Source organism: Poecilia reticulata, linkage group LG8 (assembly GCF_000633615.1).
Source record: "Poecilia reticulata strain Guanapo linkage group LG8, Guppy_female_1.0+MT, whole genome shotgun sequence".
In the NCBI taxonomy this organism is placed as follows: Eukaryota; Metazoa; Chordata; class Actinopteri; order Cyprinodontiformes; family Poeciliidae; genus Poecilia; species Poecilia reticulata.
The window spans coordinates 22,357,916-22,376,653 of NC_024338.1; the positions used below are offsets into that span (position 1 = coordinate 22,357,916).

Here is an 18,738-nt window from a genome sequence, read left to right on the forward strand (position 1 = left end):
TATATATATATTTTTTTTTTATGGTTGCTGTATTTTAATGTTTTTTGTGCCTTATGACTTATAAGATATCTAATTTACCCCAAGGGGATGAACTCACTAGCATGTAAAATAAAACAAGGAACAACTGGTGCCTTAAAAATCATTTTAGAAAAATGGGTTGTAACAGTGTTTTACAAAACACAAACAAGTCTGTCAGACGTTTATCACATGTTTAGATAGCAGTGCCAGCTAGGCAGGCAGGGAGGGAGGTAGAAGACGGCTTGGCTGAGCAGGACTGTGGATAGAAGTAGGCAGGGTCCATTTAGGATCTGGCTCATCCCAGTGAGTTTTGGCATGAGAAGCACTACGCCACTACGCCTGCAGCAATGCCAGGCCCAACTTAGCCCTCCCACTAGGAAAAGGTCAGGTCCTAAAAGCTGCTCCAAAATTATAGTTAACATCCAACCTTCTGGTAGGACCTGCCAGAAACTACCGTACACAGATCTACAAGACATACATTTTTGTATTTTAATCCGACACTTTGTGATGAACACAAAAGTTATTGTTCCTTATTTTTAATTCGCTTCATGTTAAGAAACAAATAAAAATGCCTGGTATGACGTTTATTTACCAGCAGGAGCAGCAGGTATGTTCTAATGGGGAACAGCAGGGGGCATCTGCCCTTACTAGCCGCCTGGGGGCTTGCAGCCACCTCCTTCAGCTCAATTACTGACAGATGGTGGCTTCCAAATAATCACTTCTGATCTGATTCTAACGGTTTGTGGTACATTTTCACATGGCATTATTGTAAACCCTTTTTCTGCACAGTCTCTGCTTGCCAAGTTCACCGCTGAAGTCATGTTCTCCGTTGTGAGGAGCTGGCTGGATGGCCGGAGTTACCAGAGCCGCGCCGATTAGGAGAAAATCCAAACGGTACAAACTAGGTCAAGATTTTACCTTAAGTGGATCAACAGATTGGAGCTTAAGGGTGCACTGTGCTAACTACCTGAGCAGCTTTTATGTTTGGCACTTCAAAGAGTGAGAAAGAAGAGATTTCAATTCTGGAATATTTCAGAACAAATACACCGAGTTAGTGAATCCAGCCAGGTTTCACCATAGCTTATTGTAAAGTTTTGTCAATAGTTTATCTTACCTTGAGCTATCAGAGGACCCCTGATGTGAGATGTTCCAGACTGGTGTTGCACTGAAGGATCTACGGCCCCGCTGGCAGGGCCTGGGTTTTGAGCGTTTTGGCTATGGTTCTGTAAAGGTGCAGGCGGCCCATGATAGGAGTGATTGTGAGCGTGGGGATGGTTATTGCTAGGACCTGGAGGGTTACTACCTCCTGTGGTAACTTTAGCCTGGACCACCCCTGGGTTGTTCCTGTCCCACAGGTTGACTGCTTTATTGTAGGTAACGGGGTCGCCCCAGGCCGAGGTCCCGTCATCTATCTCCATCTTGCGACGGATAGAAGGCGGAGAGGGCTCTTCCCAGCCAGTCGCCTCATTTGGGGGTTCCTTCTTACCACCGCCCCAAGACGCACCCTGCTTCACAGAGCCGGGGCCACCCCAAGAGCCCATAGTCCCTCCTCCGCTATTACTGCTGGGCCCGTCCTGAGGCTTGCCCATCCAGCCTTGAGGGGGACCACATGGGCGCTGAGGTGCGGAGTCACCCCAGCCTCCGCTGTTTCCAGCTCCAGAACCTCCATGTCCCGAAGAAGACATTCCCCAATCTCGTTTGTTTTCCTTCCAGTTTCCTGATTCTCCTTTCCAGTCAGGGCCAGAGGAGCTCTTTTTACTCTCTTCTGGTTCTCCCCAGTCACCAGTGTTATTGCTTCCTCCACTGCTGCTCCAGGAGTTGGATGGTTTGGGTTGCTCTCCCCAGCTCTGGGATGTTGATTTGCCTTGTGAATCATCCCAGCCAGATGATTTCTCCTCCCCCCAAGATTGAGCCCCGTTCTTGGGTATGCTGTTGGAAGGGGCTCCTGTTGGAGGGTTACCCCATCCACTGGGCCCTACTGGGTGTTTTACGTTGGTGGGTGTGTCTCCCCAACTGGAACTGGGCGCATGTGAAGCAGCCATGCTTCCACCCCAACCAGAAGGTCCCTGTGAACCAGGCACATCATTTTTGTTACCAGAGTCAGACCGCGGAGCGGGGCCCGTGTTAGTGTTTGAGGGTCCCTGGACATTGCTTGGAGCTGTTGGCCCAGAGCCCCATGAATCAGTGCCAGCGTCATTCTTGCGTTTAGAATCATCCATGTCCCAGGTTGTGTGCTGGCGAACAGGAGTCTGACCCCAGCCAGTGTTGCACAGCACCCTGGGGTCCAGATCCTGGGCAGGCATCATAGGAACTGTTTTCTCTCTGGTTGGGCGATCTCTCTGTTGGGGATATCCTTCCATGCTGTCACTGCTCCCTTCACTGGCACCAGCTGTGCTCACAGCTCTGCTCCAAGTATTGGCTTGTGAATCCTGGGGAGGAGAGCTGGGCGTGTCCCAGCCTCCCTGGGCCTCTTCGCTATGCTGTTTCCCCCAGTCTCCACTGGACTGTTCACTCCAGCCTCCAGACTTTACAGTTCCACCTCCCACATTGCCCCAAGCAGAATCCCATCCAGGTCCTTCCTTTGACGAAGTTGGCTTTGAATTGCCACCATTACCCCACAAAGAGTTGCCATCTTCTCCGTTGACCTGTGAACCCCCTGGTTGAGGCTGCCCCATAGAACCCAAGCCTACAGGTGAGCTGCCCCAACCAGACAAGTTTTGGATCGGGCTAGGAGGTTCTGTTTTTTTAGTCTGATTTGGTCCATCAGTTTTAAGGTTTTGAGGTTCAGAACTGAAAGACACATTCGTGGATGGAGTGAGGTGTGACTCGTCAGAAGTCATTATGGTACCCCATGCGCTGCCAATCCCAGAAGACTTGCCGTTATTGTTGGCTCCAGAACAGGCACTGGTTTGGGCTGGTGGGGGACCAGGAGGGTTACAGAGATTAGGTGTGGGTTGAGGAGATGAAATGGTGTTGGCTCCACCTGAGCTGCCTACCCCTGTGCCTCCTCCATCATGCCCCAACACGGGCCATGCAGATGGGTTGGCATTAGGGTTTAGGTTCAAGTTAAAGTTGGTGGTGGAGGACGATGAAGAGGAACCCCAGCCTCTGCTGCCCCCTCCTACTGGGCTATCGCACTTCCCTTCATTACCCACTGAGGACTGAGGGGGGCAATGAGAAGGTCCTGGCCCAGATCCCCAACTGCGATTGGTTGCAACCTGGCTAGAGAGCATGCTGGTTCCAGTATGATTGACAGGGCTAGGCCCACTGTTGGCTTTGCTGTTAAGGTGGTTGGCAGGGAAGTGGCCTGTCTGACTATTGGCTCCCGTGGCCATACTCACTGCACTACAACTACTGCTTGAACTACTGCTGCTGGTGGTCAGGTGACCAGGGTCAGTGTCCAAAGGGCATCCTGCTGGAGAAGCCTGGCTCTGACTGAGAGTAATAGAAGGCCAAGCCTCTGAGTCCTTCTGGTCAATTATCAGTTGATCCCAGCCACTGGGACTGGTGGAAGATGCAGCACTTGTGGCACTTCTGTTGGCTGGCAGGTGTCCCCAGGGGGGGTTATCATACTGGGTTCCTTGGCCACTATGCGGGGGCAGTACTGTGAACATAAAGAGAGAAAAAGAACAAAAACCAATCAGAAATGAGGGCAGACAGACATGATTTCACAATTTCATAACATACAAATAACTAAGGCTAAAAGACAATGTAAGCATCTATTGATGTGTAAAATGCTTTAAAATGTATTTTTTTATTGCATTACCATAATGTCAAGCTAAAAACTTAAAAATCCAATATTTAACTGGAGTAAATTTAGTCAGTATGAAACATGTTAAGAAATAACTGGTTTTAACAAGTTCAACAATGGCACAACAATTGGTATCCTCAGCATTCCCTTTAAGATACACGCCATTTAAGATTTTTTTTATTAAGTCATAGTTTGTATTTTGAAAGAGAAGTAAAAAATATTTCCCAAAGCCTGATGTTGGAAAGAGCAGCAAATATTTGAATCTGATGGGTTTTCATACCATCCATTAGATAATTTTCATGCCTGATTGTTTTGGAGTGACTCCAAGAAAAGCCTTTCTTGTCCTACCATGATAAACGTAAACATACAGACTTCCCAACATTCCCCTCTGACTTTAACTAGAAGAGCATGATTTGGTCAGATAGATCCAAGACAGAAATTTCAGCAGTCAGTGCTCCAGTTGGGTCTGGTGTGAAACAAATAGATGAATACGAAAGCACTGATAAGTCTGGTGGAAGATCTGTGATTTTGTGACTCCGTTTCTCTTCCAAAAACCCTGGAAATCATGTTAGAATGCATGGCATCATAAACTAGTAAACTGAGAGTGGACCTTCATTGTGTTTTAAGTAGGATAATGTTTCAAGATGTATAGCCAGATCAATACAGATATTGATCACCATAGCTAAAATCAACCTCCTTGCAGGGCCATTAGAGTCCCCAGACATATAACTTGTTAAAAACCTGGGTGATGAGATGAAAACAACATAATTGAGGATCAAAGCCTCCGAGTCTGGGCTCTAGAAGAGAGATTATACAACAACAACAAAAAAAGAATAATCACACAACCCACTATGTATTCACAAACTGTGTGAAAGGTAACAGGATAGAACATAGAGCTGTCCTATTCATTAAGAAGGGGTTGATCAACGTACTGACGGTTGAGATGCCAAGTATTGTGCCATCAGTGTTTTGATTTTAAATGGTTTCTTGGCATAAGATTTTCCCCACACGCTGAATAAATATGCCGACATCAAATATTTCAACGTCCGAATTTTCAATAATTCTAAGGTTTTCTAAATCCTAAGCGCAAGTGGCAACAAATGTTTTTGTGTCTGTGTATCTACACAAACTACAGAGACCTACTGGTCGAAACAGAAACCACCTAGATTAAAAATCTGTTGATCAACAATGACTGTTACAGTGCAAGCATTGAGCAATTCTGCAGAATCACTTTTAAACATACGTTTTACTTCAAGTTACAGTGCACTAGTCATATTTATTTCAAAGTCAGATTTGCAGGTTTTATTTCAAAATAAAGTAAATCACAGTGCACTGTAGTTTTTTTGGGGGGGAGGAGGGGGTTTAGTGTTACACACTTCACCACAGAACAGCTTTTACATTTGAATACCAAGTCAGACTCAATCAAGGATGAGCTCCTACAGCTTGGCCATCTCTAGCTTAACAACTTCAAACTGCAATAAACATGACCTTTACTTAGCATGAAGCATAACTATTTGCTGCCTTGGAACAATATCAACCCCCGTCTTTTTATTTGCCTTTACCCCTCTGTAAAACTGCTCTAACAAAGTCAAGCGTTTACCATTACAGAACATCGGAGACTGTGATTATGAAGGTAATGCAGCATTACTGCATGATTACAGCTGTCCCTCGTGCTGCATTGGTTCTTGTTTACATACCCCCCTCACATGTACACATAGTTTGCATGCAAATACGGCAACTATGTCACAACTGCATGAGGGAAGTGACAATATTTGTGTGGCACCTCCTGTTTTCAAGCTTACCACAATGCTCGCCACTACATAAAAGGAAGAGAGGATATGGTGAGAGAGAAGGGAGGGAGGAGGGAAACAGGGCACTGTGTTTCTGACACAGCGCTGTCGTTCTGTAGCGTCTCTCTCTGCTGTAAAGTGCAGGACCGCCATTTTCTCAGTACTGAATGAGAGCCAAAAAGCCTCTGATCTACTGTCTGCAGCTCCACTACTGCTTCGAAAACACACATCTCGCTCGCAATGATAAACGCGACACGCAGCAACTCAACGCTGCACACTCGAAATGCACTGTCGCTGCAGCTGAAATGGTAAAAAAAAAGAAAAGTCAGTCATTCAGACTGTACGTAGATACAAGCTGCCAAAACAACGCAGAAGAGATGGATAGACGAGAAAAACACAGACAGGATAAAAAAAAAAAAAAGAGGACAGACAGCAGTAAAATACCTGTGGAGAGGTGCCTCCCAACCATCCTGCAAAGAGCTAGGTTTTGTGCAACGCAGCGACCATCCTTGTCTCAATATGTCTGCTCGGCTCGCCAAGCTTCTGAGGCTCATTTCTGAAATGCTGCCAAGAAGTTGCACAGCTCTTGCGCGGCATGAAACAACCCCCATCCCACCTCCTCCACACCTTCCTTCCTCCCTCACCCGTCTCGCTACGTCCCTCCCACCAACACGGCTTTGGCTGGGTCTGTCCTCTTCTATTGACTCCCTCTGGCTTTATTTATATCGCATTCTATTCCTGTCCTGACGGAGGATATTCTCCCTTTCTGGAAAAGCAATGAAACATGACTGGTTGGGGGGAGGGAAAGGGATTGTCGGAGAGGAACGGGTTAGACTTCCATAAAGTACTCTCAATCAAGTCAAAAGAAAACATAGAAGAGGACACTTGTACCTCTCCAGGCTTCCCCTCATATCTTTCATCCATTCAACGCCGTTGGTGACTAAATATTTGGCTCTGTCTGCAATTAGCACCGTCGCCCACAATGGAAAGCCTCTTGTACAGCAGCAGCAGGCAAACRACGGCAAGTGAAACCTCTTAAAAGCCCACTCTGGATTCGGGAGTTTTGTTTTCTTGCATTTGCACATGCTTGCTTATGGAAAAGCACATATCAAACATGAAGTGAGGCTACACTGAGATTCTGAAAGGAAAAATCTGCTTTACGATGATGTAATCTGAACATAACTCACATTAACYTTTTGGATATCTGTGAGCAGATTAGAAATAAGATCCTAGAGCTGCAAGGAAACAGACAAAAACTGGRTGGTGTGGACAGGAGGAGGACATGCAGGCTGGTAGAAGAAGGAGAGCAAGGGGCCACTGGATCAACGCTGCTATTGTTTACAAATTATCCTGGCATCCTCACATCACAACAATAAGTCAATGTTTGTTGGAAAACAGGGTCCTATTATGGCCGTGGTTCCACCCCTTCTCCTGTGCACTATGGAGAMCCAAAGCATGATCAGATTCTGGTCAATCATTTCTGTTTTGATTTGGTCATGTATTTCAGGTCATTTTCTATCTGAAACACTGATACCTCATTGTCAGTTTTGTGTAAAATCAATACGATTTTTCGTTTAGATGTCCTGATATTTCAAGAGATCATGATACCACAGAGTCTAAGGAGGATCTTAGGATCTTTGGGGGACTTAAAAGTGAGCATCATCACCTCTTTGCTTCGGCTCGCTAACAGTGTTTTCATATCATTCTACCTGTTTTCATATCATTCTCATAACTTCCAGATAAATAGAGATCACCCTACAGGATGGTTATTCAGAGCTCCAGTTGTTTTAGGCATCTTAAATTACTGCTACAATTATTACTATACATAAATTGAGTTGAGAAGCTATTTTATTAATAGACGTTCCCTGAAGTATGAACACAACAAACGTGGCTTACTTGAAATGAATGTTCTCTTGTTTGTTCCTCCCCCCCCCCCCCCATTTTTGGTTGTGGCTAAAAGATGCAGGGCTTTTTGTCATGTTTTCTGTACAAATCAGAGAAACTAMAAATAAAGTAGAAATTACAAAAATGAGTTACATTTATTTAATACGTCTTGTCAATAAATGCACTGATTTATGCTTTTTAGAATAATCTTAAAGAATTGCTCTCCAGGAGTGCTTTGGCTGAAATGTTCACAAGGGAGAATGGTAGTTGAGTATGATAGAAAGGGCTGTAAGATAATAAAAAAAAGAWAGATGTTTGGAAACAGAAGTAGGAAATAATCTAGAGGGACGCTATGGGCCTCAGCTGTACAGTTCCTGGCTTAATGAAGTCCCCAAAGGGCAGAGAGACTAGATGGTACAGAGCTGACAATGCATGCCGCCTGCCAGATGAACATCCTGCTGCATGGGAACATACACAACTCCCCAAAAAATGTACTGCCTCTTTGTCTGATGACAAAGAGGCAGTACATCACATTGTGTTGATGTACTGCAGTCCCCCAATAATGATCAATCAAAATGTAATCTTTTAGGAATGGCTTGATTTGATCGTAAAGCAACATCACAACACACAAGTCACTTAYTGAAATATGAAGTGAAACAGCTTACATGCATGAATGAGTTAAAATTACTATTGCGGTTGAGGTTGGGAGCCGTAAAGTGAAGCCCATGTTTAACACTAAATTGCTGCTGCAGTTCTTTGAAGCGGGGACATAATGCAGGATAACCCKYTACAATTTACCACTGAAGCTGAAGGCAGAATAACAGCAACTTTATCAGAATACAGTTCCTTCAATGAGTACTTATATTAGACTAATTCATTCAAAACAGAGTAGTGTATAACTGAAGTGGAGGGAAACAGATACAGTGTTTTCAATATTACTCATGCATCCCTTTAGAATAGGCCCTTCTTAGTTATTGCTTTTATTTGGTTAGTGGTTAGTTGTAATTGCACCTTTCCCTGCATTGGTGGTTTGTCTCTACCAGCTTTATTTATGTAAAGACTGAAATTTCTGCCCATTCCTCTTTGTAAAATGACTCAAGTTGAACTGGACTTGATGGAAAGAGAAGGTGAACAGAAATTTAAAACTGATTCTGAATTAGATTTATGTATAGACTTTGATGGCTCACATGAAAATTATTTGATATAAACCATTATACTACAGTGTTAGTCGTATGTTTGAGGTCCTGCTTAAAGATGAACCTATTTCCAGGTTTCAAGTCTTTTGCAGGTTTTACAAAACTGCTGCCAAGTTAAAAAGAGGATGAATACAAATGTCTGCATTTTTTATACTTTTATTTGTAACCAATTTGAAATTACTGTGTTCTTTTCTTTCCACTTCCCAATGTGAAGCAATTTCTAACTTAAGGATAACATTAAAATGTGTGTTTTGAATGTGACAAAGTCTAATGAAAAATAAGATGCATTATTTATAGAAGAAAATTTTCTAGACGTTCAACTTTCAGTAAATTTTTGTTTGGTCTCATCATAACATTATTAAGAACAATCCAAAGGATAACAGAAGGGTACACGGTGTCATAAAGAAACTACACAACTAAGACATCTGGACTTCATGTTCTCCTCTCTGTATTCCTTCTCTCCTCTCAGCATTCAAGTTTAAAAATAGCTCTCTTATATACCTCCTCAACATTAAAGTGCCCAGGGATATGGATTGCTAGCTACGTAAAAAAAAAGGCAACATTGGAAAAAAGTCTAGAATCACAGGAAGATTGGCATAATATGGAATGTGCGGTCTGACTAATAATTCCCACCCTAAGGGCAAACTAGAAAGTGTGCAAGCTGTTTTTTTTTTTTTTTTTTTTTTTTTTTTTGATATGTTGGAGACGGAGGAGGAGAATGTGTGCGTCAGAGACGACCGGGCTTCGCAGACAAAGTCAGAGGAGGAAAAAGCAGAGAGAAAGTCAGCCAACATAGAAAAACAGAGAGAGCGAGTGTTGAACATTTGTGGTTAACACAGAGCTGATGTTTAATCACATCACAAGACATCCCAGGCCTCTTTGAGGGGATTCCCAAGGCTCTTTTACGGCATGATCAGCAGACTTAAAGAGTACATCAAGTCTATCGTGCATGCACCCTCTTCTCCAGCAGACGAGCTATTAACACATTAGCAGCGCAGCTCTTGCACACATCGAGGCATGTTTACACCGAGAAGGCTTTTTTGTTGTTCCGTTGCATCGGCAGCTCCCCGCTGGTATATAAAAGTCGTTAATTATTTTACAAGCTATAAACAAAAGTGTCTTACAAATGCAAAGGCGGTTAGCTGTAAATCCTCCCAGCAACGCCACAAACACATTAAGACAAGAACCGAGAGTTAAACAAAACCAGTCAAAGTGGAAGCAGCGAGCGTAGGCTGCTTCGCCGCTAAACAAAGACGATGAGAGAAACATTTCTGAAAGAAAACCAAATTTGAATTTATTTATAAACAGGAGAGAGAGACCGCATCGTGGACAGCAGGGCATCTGGACATTGACTCAAGGTTTTGGTCACCCGATGGAAGGTGAGCCGCAGACCGAGCCTCAAGTCATTTCTTGTAACGACGTCTCAGATCACTGCTAAAAAAAAAAATAAAATAAAAAGCATCCCCACAGAATGGTGCTGCCACCGTCAGAGAGCTGGTGTGGTCAATGTCTAACAAAGCATCTTCCATGTAGATCAAACTCCATAAAACATCTCATCCACACTGAGCCAATAATTCAATTAACATKGCAAAAGGAAATGACTTCACTGCAAAACACAGAGGAAATGGAAGAAACTGCATTTCCTTGTGTCTTAAAATTAAATGGGCAGATTTAACATCTAAAATCCTTAGCATGAAATTCAATTATCAAGCAAAAAAACACCAAGACTCCACTGTTTACAGGCCTTCACACCAGATTAAATACTCTATGACACACAAGTTCCTCTGATCTAGGAGGAAAGGAAATGTTTGTGTTTTTTTTTTATTGTTTTTTGCTGCATATAAATACACAAGAAACGTTTATCAGATTGGCTTTTTAAGACATCCACATGTAGTCGGATAATGAAACACAGAGTCAGGCAGATGGAGAGAAAAAGTGGAAAGGAGGGCAATGAATGGAGCCAGTGTGTTCCTACTGTTAAATATCACCACTGGGTCAAAGAGAGGAGGGGACCACCTTTCTCTCTGCTGTGTGACCAGGATGTGACTAAGGCGATATTTACCTGCAGGGCTGCATATTTTCAGTAGCAAGCTTACAAGACTGATTCAGGACGAGGAGAGGGAAACGGACAGAGTTGGGCTCATTGAAAACTCTCGTTTAATCGGAGGGAATAAAACAGAGCCGGTCTTTAGTCAGGAAAGTAGACTTCTCTCTCTATCCCAATGCAACACGTCGGTTCAAAGACGCACAGAGAGCAAAAGCAGAGCCGAGCTGGGCTGCCAGAGAGGGGCGGAGAGAAGCAGCAGCTTTTACCGTAAGCTATGAGTCACTTCAGCCCACAGACCTGGACCTCTGCCACTCTGGCTCTCTACTTCTTTCTCTGCTTCTCTCTCGGTCTCACAGAGGCAGCGGGCCAAGTAGCTCGTTCCGTATCGCTCCTCCTCCCAAACAGGAAACACTGAAGCTCAGAGCGCAGTACGAGGGTGTTAATCAGAGGAAGGAGGAGGAGGGGAGAGAGACGACGAGAGGGTAAACATCTCGTCGCCATGTAAATAAATCTGCATTCACAGAATCAGAGGAGGAGCCGAGTGATGCCCTGAGACAGTTACACAGAATTAAGCTGCATCACTCACATGACGCAAAAGGCCCTGAAGGATCTTCATCAACACCAGATAATTATTGGTAAATAATTGACTATTATCACTTGGAGAAGCATGAAAGCAACAGGAAGGAAAACACACAGAGAGAAAAAAAAATAGCCAGCTGTGTTTACTTTTCATCTACCTCAATCCCCGTTTCTAAGTCCCAGCCTGGCAAAGTGAGGAATAAACAGTGGCCAGCAGCACCTGTGATCCAAATGCTTCAGCAGAGTTTAACAAGAACAAAACCAGAGGCAGAGTGGTAAACAAAACTAAAACGTAACACATGGCACAGCAGATGTAGTCCAAGAAAAGAAATCCAGCAAAGTTGAATAGAAAGAGACCACATATCAATAKAGAGTTGCTGTCAGAATGTTGAGAGTTCAATCTAAGGCACAAAAAAATGCATCATCAGGGAAATAAATTAGCACAAACYGCTGTCAACATGCAGGTAAATTTATGAAGTGGCAGGTAAAAGTTAATAAACCCCTAAGTCGCATTGTCTGCACTGACATATTTTGCTCTGCTGGGTGCAGTAATGTTTCTGAGCAGCGGCTAGACAGCCGCTAATTCCATTAACAGTAGAAGAGGAACAAACTCATAAAGTGGCAATTAATATGACCAACTCAGACGAGGCTCCGCTGCAGACCAACGGCCATCTGGGAGACACCTGCGTACAWCCAGCGCTATGACGCTGGATATCGATTATGACGTTCAAAACAAAGCRCTCAGTTTACGAAGGAGGAAAATAACTCTCACTTTGACGTTTATCCACAAATGACAGACAGGAACCACAAAAAAACAAACACGCCATGATGCCAGACCATCAAAAGAAAGCAGCCGGGAGGCAGCATTACCCTGCCGTTTCCTCCAACTTTTCAGTATGCACAGTACCTCAACACCGCAAGATGTGAACTTACTGAAGATGGTTTTGCCATTTAAGAGTTAGACAGTTGTTTATGAATAAATAAAAAGCTCAAAGTTATGTGTGTTATGTGGGAACAGTTGGAAATTTAATGTAGCTTTCGAAAACCCAGCTTGGAGCAGAGCAGACTATCAACAGAWGCAGAAAATCAGTCACTGTCTTCGGCTGATGAAATGTGTGAATTTGAGTTCATATCCACGTAAAGCACAAATCTTTCTGTATATAAATGCATGCCATTTAAAAATGCTTACAAAAAGGCAGATTTTAATAAGCTTTAAAAGAACATTCAATTAATTCTCTTAAATTTGTGTTATTTAGCTACATATCTGTTAAAAATTTACTCATATGATTCTAGAAATCTTTYAGATGCAACTGTTAATTCTTTGAAAAAGGACAAAAAAAAAACAAGTCTCTAAAGAGATTTTAGAAGATTTTGTATTTCTGCTCTTACCAAATTAAAAATAGATGACCATGAAACCTTTAAAAGAAATGTGCTTTTTTTTTACTTTTTCTTTTTTGTATCCCAAAAAATATTAAGCAAAAATGTGTGTGAGGTTTTAAGTACCTGGCATGCATTTAATTTTAAGTTAATTAAAATTAATTTTAATGTTCAATTAGAAGTGTAAAATGTTATTTTCGTCTAGAAATGTAAACATTTTAGAATGATGATGACAGCTTTAAGAACTGCAAAGAACGTGATTTTCCTCCACGTCCTCCCACAATGAAAAGAAACTGGAGCAATTCAGAACAATATTCCACTCTWACACAGCAAGYGTCATTCTGCAARCCTATGCAGTATTTACTAATAGCAGAGGTGGAGATTTGTCAAGTGTCTCTGCTGACCTGTGGGCAAGCTGGCTGAGGAGGAAGAGGTACAGGACGGAGAGGGATTTATGGCTACGGTTGATGCTGCAGATTCACTAGTGTCGGGATATCCCGTGGTAAGGAGAGGCAGGGTCCCGGGAGGCAGAGGCTGGCCCCTCTTCAACAGCTGCTTCTGCTCCTGCTGGCGGAAGCGCGGTGGCACCTCTCTGGGCAGGTAGCGCTGCTGCTGCTGCTGCTGGAGCAAAGTCTGCGGCTGCTGTGCTGTCTGCGGCTGGCATCCGGATGGGGCGCGCTTCCCATTTCCACTGCTTTGGGGTACGGGTGGGATGGCACCGGGGTTGGCGGGGAGAAGAGGAGGGGTGGGGTCGAGCTTGGCAGAGTCTGGCACTGTGGAAGTGGGGCAGGGAGAGGGTCAGTTAGAAGGAGGGAGTGCAAATACAGGATGAGCGGGTTAAAGGAGCGTTAGCCATAGACAAGAGTTGCTGAGCACATACAAGTGTCAAAATACTGCAGACAAAAAGCAGGATGTTGGCAGTTGCACAACTTCGTTTACTATATCTGACGGTCAAAACTTGAAAAAAATATTAATGAAAGAAAAGAATCTAAGTTGATGCTCTTGCATCCTTTTAACTTATTTCAACCACACACTTCAAGGTATTTTATTCGGATATTATATCATAGGTATTATTATTTGATAACACAAATTAATTTATAATTGTGAAGCGAAGTTTTGCATTTGTATTTAATCCCTTGTATCAATACTTTATAAATCCACCTGCTCACACTTCTGGATATTCATGGATAGGATAGGAGACTCGACATCACTTGTCAAGCGTTGTAATACGATCTCAGTTTGATTCAGGTCAGACTGGGCTGTCTTGTTTAATATTTTCAGATCTGAACTATTTTGCCCTAATTCCAGCTGCAGGTATCTAGTGTTGTTGTCCTGTTGAAACATGTTGGAATGTCTTTTCCAGCATTTCTTCTAGGACAGATTCATCCGTCTTCCCATCAACTATCCTAGAGTTCAACTACACTTAGGATTCTGCAAAAAAAAAAAAAAAACTAAATTTCATTGGATGAGAAGCCTTCTTCCACATTTTGTGTCYCCTACATGGCTTGTTGTGAGAAACTGCAAACAGGAGCTATTCTTCAAGCAGATCAGATTTGTTATCCTGTTGATTGTTTTTTTCTAAGGACCTTTGGCTCTCTGCAGCTTCTCCAGAGATAYGGTTCTCTTTACTGTGTGACTAAGATGCAAAAACAAAAAAAAACAAAAAAAAAAGATGCATCCTCCTTTTACTCCACCTAAAGTTTCCCCACTTGCACTTTTATATTGGYTTTTCACATAAAATTAAATCAAAATACATTAAATGTGAAAAATCTCAGTATGTGCAAGAATGTTTACAAGCTCTGTATTTTCCTGCATGTTTTGTAAAAATCTTTTAGCACAGYGTTTCTTCACTGTCTTTTTATTTATTTATTTACAAAAAGTTACAATTGAGCTATTTACAACTACATACAAATAGGATTTTCTGAACCACAAACCAGAGGATTGTAATAATCTCATTGTGGAAATGTAAATCATAAATACACACTTCCTTTGGGGATGACGGGAACTCTCGCTGCCTGATATGCTGCCTGTTCGCAGATTAAAAGTGATAAATAGGTCAAGCACCTGATAATGGACTTAGACCTGCTTGCTTCATTATTGTGTGTTATTGTCTCCACCAGGACGGAGTTTTAAAGAGCGCCCAACCCCWTCAACATAAGCTATTCATACTTTGTGGCAGGTTATAGCCCCAGAAACGATTACCTCTCGGCGCATGACCAAAGCTGTTAGTTATCAACCGCTGCCGTAGCTGCTGAAGTCAAGTGCTCGTGTCCCACTAGCTTCAGTTACCCCTGGCAACAGAGCCGGTCTTTCCGTCACCTCTGACAAACCATTTTAATAGCCTATACTCAGAATAGCTACGCKTTAAGAACAGCCGGTCCGTTTCTGCTCTCTACAGACTCCCGAGGGAAATAAGTGCCTTTTTAACTTCTAAWACCTCCTTTGTGTTGGCAAACTAAATGTGTCAACCTGTTATTTAGAGTCAAGCAGGTAATGTAAGGCAGCGTCTTATACGTCCTTGAAATTGTCAAAACCATGCAATGTTAACAACACTCCAAACAAACACTATATAGATAAATGTCAACGCTTTTCATAGAACGCATTTTGAAGTAATAATCTCATCTTGCCATTTCAGAACTCTGTAACCTTKGGAAATGATGCATAATTAATTCATGAGCAGTTCCTCCTTTTCTATGAGTAATGTGCTTAAAATTCACTTCTCAGAGCTTTAAGATGTGTGTAAGCAGATGTCCAGTCAGAGGTATAAGTCATCAAGGGTTCTGGAGCCGTCTCTCTCTGAAAATATAAACCATAAGGTTTGAAATAAATAAAATATATATTTATTTCTCAATAGCGATCTAATGTGATGTCTCAACATGCTGGGAACAGGCCTAAAAGTTTCTGATTCTTTTCTTTCTTCAAAACCTTTCGATCATATTTGAAGCAAGTAAAATAAATCAAAATCATGTGCAAAAGCCCTGTGTTTAATAGCTGGAGAGTAAAGTTAATAGAAATGTGATCAAACCAGACCTCCAATCATTTCTCTTTAAGCAAAAGTTGTTTTTGTTTCTGTAATTATTTAATTCCTAAGACAGATTAATACTGGAGGTGTGCCGATCGATCGGCCACCGATCATATAGCAGCCAGTACAATTTGCACAATGCCCGTTTTGCTTTTTTCTTGGAAAAAGTTATTAAAAACAAGTTTTTRTCTAAATTAAGGTGAATTCATGGTTCCTTTTTACACATAATGTAACCGGTAGTGCTTATGATTAAAAAAATTATTATTATGTGATCGGTATCGGTGATCGGTCCTCATGGGTGATCGGAATCAGAATCGGCAGGAAAAAACCTGATCGGCACATCTCTAATTAATACATATATTAATAGTTACTTATTCTGTTGGAATCAGTATTGTGATTCTGAAAATACTTTTTCTTTGCTTTGCTAATCAAACAACTCTAATTTCTTTCTGGAAAGTATGCAACTGAAGTGCAACAACTCAGAAAAATCCTTTATCCGTTAGATGGATTTTTGACCAATCTGAGACTGATGAGATACACACTTCTATTTATTCATTATTTTGGGGAMATATTGATTATTATCCACCAGTTCCCAGCTACTCCTTTTGTTGTGTCTCCACAATTTGTTGCTCAAACATCCTAAAACTTTCTATTGACCCCCCCTTTATCAGAGCAAACCTGCTACTGAGATTGTAAGGTAAACAGCAGCAGCGAGAAATAATCCTGTAGACTCAAAACAAACTCCATCTCTCACATTATTAGGTCACGTCAAGAGGTATTTTTAAAAAAATGAACGTAACTTATTTAAATGAAAGTTCAATATTAAAGGGACTGTGACGTATTAGGCTGGTTTAAAGTCCCCTGCAGGCTAATTTATGGTACAATAATGCGTAGCTATGAGGTTAAGGGTCAGCATTAAATCATTCACGAGGATCAACTCGGGTTACCGAGCTAGCCCTGGATGGAACACATTATGAGACACAAAGCACAAAGGATAATCGCCTCAGAGCATTTCATTACATAATGGAGTAATCTGGTAAAGTAAAATCTAAAAGGGATGCAAAAAATGTGTTTAAAACCTATGTAGGCTGTACTTGTGAAAACCCAAACATCAGCTGATCGGACGTAATGCGCACCGAGCCAAAATGGTAGTTGAGTGCTGGCTGGAGGAGGGAAGGGAAGGGAAGGGCGGCTTTGTGAAACCAACAAGCAAAAAAGAAAAAAGAAAAGAAAAAAAAAAACTTCTGCGGGCTAAATGAGTTACAAAGAGCAGCGCGCTTTGCCATTGGCTGCCATCCCGAGTCTGTGCAGCGAAGCGGTGAATAAGTTGAGCACATGCGGCCCGCCAGTCACATACAAAAACAAAGAGTTATGTAATGCTGAGGCCCACGTTAAGGGGAGAGGGCAGCATGGTGCAGTGGAACATGCAAACAGAGACCCATGTTTACTGACACATGAGACCAAATTCCTTTCTCCTGATGTGTCGGTGCCCATCGTGGTTATGTACCATGGACGCATGAGGGGAGGGGATTCCTACGTCTCTGCGATCGATGTCACTTCTTGCATCTGGATCCGTCTGCCTCTCACTGCAGCTCAGCGAATCATCAGATACTCTTGTGCTTCATCCCTCCCCACCTTTCTGTGCTCCCTTCTCTCCTTCATTCCCATCGACTATTATCCTCTTGTCATCATAGCTGTATTAAGGCCAGCAGATGRCCGCAGTAATTCMRGGTCAATTTGCTGGCTTTAAGAGGTGATTTCCTAATAAAACAAGAGGACTCTGGGACTGCGCCACGACGTATTAGTTATGGAGTCGACTGTTATACAGTTGGAAATCTCTGATGGATGACGTAGATCCTTCTGGAAGCTGGGAGGAAGAGGGAGGTGGGGGAGGCGACAGAGTGCTCCGTTGGCCAATCAGGGAAAAGAAACGATGAGGGACAGGGAGGGTGAACGAAAGAGAAAGCTGGCGTACAGGAGGAATGGAAGGAGGCAGAGGAGGGAGGATAAGCGATGAAGAGAACAGTGTGTGCATGAAAGTCTCCACCCCCCCTGTGTGCTCCTCTGTGAGCTCCCGTCTCACTGCCTGAAACCAGCTTGGCTCTAAATCCGCTTACAATTAGACCACTATTTGTCCTTAGCATGTTCCACTACTGTGACTGCTTCATTTCAAAGAGCAAAACACACGTCTTGCACATCAAGACACACGAATACGATCAAACCGACTGTCCTGAGTGTTACGTTATTAATGAAAATAAAAGATCAATCAGAATAAAAACAGCACACCAGCGGAGGCTGTAACATATGAAGTGTGCATCTCCCAAAGCCACATTTAGCTAAAAAAAAAAAAAAAAGAAATTAAACTGAAATGGAGTAAAGCGAGAGATCAGAGTGAATCTCCATGACAGCCTATTTGCAAAAACACGGTCCTCAGCTGTGAGGCTGCACAGGAGAATTCCCAGTTCATCAAAGATGCACATCAAACGTTGGCCTTGGGGCTGTGTGTGCTTCACGCACAGGAAGACATCTCATTTTCAACTTTTAAAGGGATCCTAATTTTCTGAAAGAGAAGATGATCGCATGCTTGCCTGAGTGTTTAAGACTTTGTATTGACGTRGGAGAGCGGGGTGTCTGAAGCGACATCAAAGAGTCGAACGCAGAGGGAAGAGGGGTGGGAACGAGAACGGCTCCACAATCTCCTGAGTGGAAGTCGCAAACAGGCCACATGACCTTGACGGTGAAGGATACCCTCTATGGACGGGTTTACGAGCAAATGTGCACAGAAGGCAACATTCGGTAAATTTACTAAAAAACGGAGGAATAAAAATACTGAAGAAAATGGTAGGATCGTATTAAATAACATCTTCTGTGCATCTCTACATATTTACAAAAGTAAACAATACACTGGAAGTAAAACCCAAAAGTATCGCAACCTGAAAGATTTAGATTTAAAACTAAGACAAAATGTTCGTCTCTGACAGAAAATGAAAAAGATGAATCAAAAAACAACACAATGTGAAAGAGGGGGCAATTTAGGAAAAAAATGCCTTTAATTAAATTTTTTAAATTATCTG

The 18,738-nt window shown here is 42.6% G+C and overlaps 1 protein-coding gene across 7 annotated transcripts in view; it reads right to left on the reverse strand.

Moving 5' to 3' along the window:
- tnrc6c1 (trinucleotide repeat containing adaptor 6C1) overlaps positions 1-18,738 on the reverse strand; it is a 39,318-nt gene that overhangs the window by 11,967 nt on the left and 8,613 nt on the right. For 4 of the 7 annotated variants that reach the window (XM_008416860.2, XM_008416859.2, XM_008416863.2 and 1 more), the window contains 2 exons: positions 13,047-13,415; positions 1,133-3,622 (listed from right to left, as the gene is read on the reverse strand). In XM_008416860.2, coding sequence (XP_008415082.1) covers positions 1,133-3,622; positions 13,047-13,415 — 2,859 coding nt within the window. Of the gene's footprint in view, positions 1-1,132; positions 3,623-6,003; positions 6,166-13,046; positions 13,416-18,738 lie in introns of those variants that run through there. The other 3 variants (XM_017306269.1, XM_017306270.1, XM_017306271.1) reach the window with 2 other exon arrangements.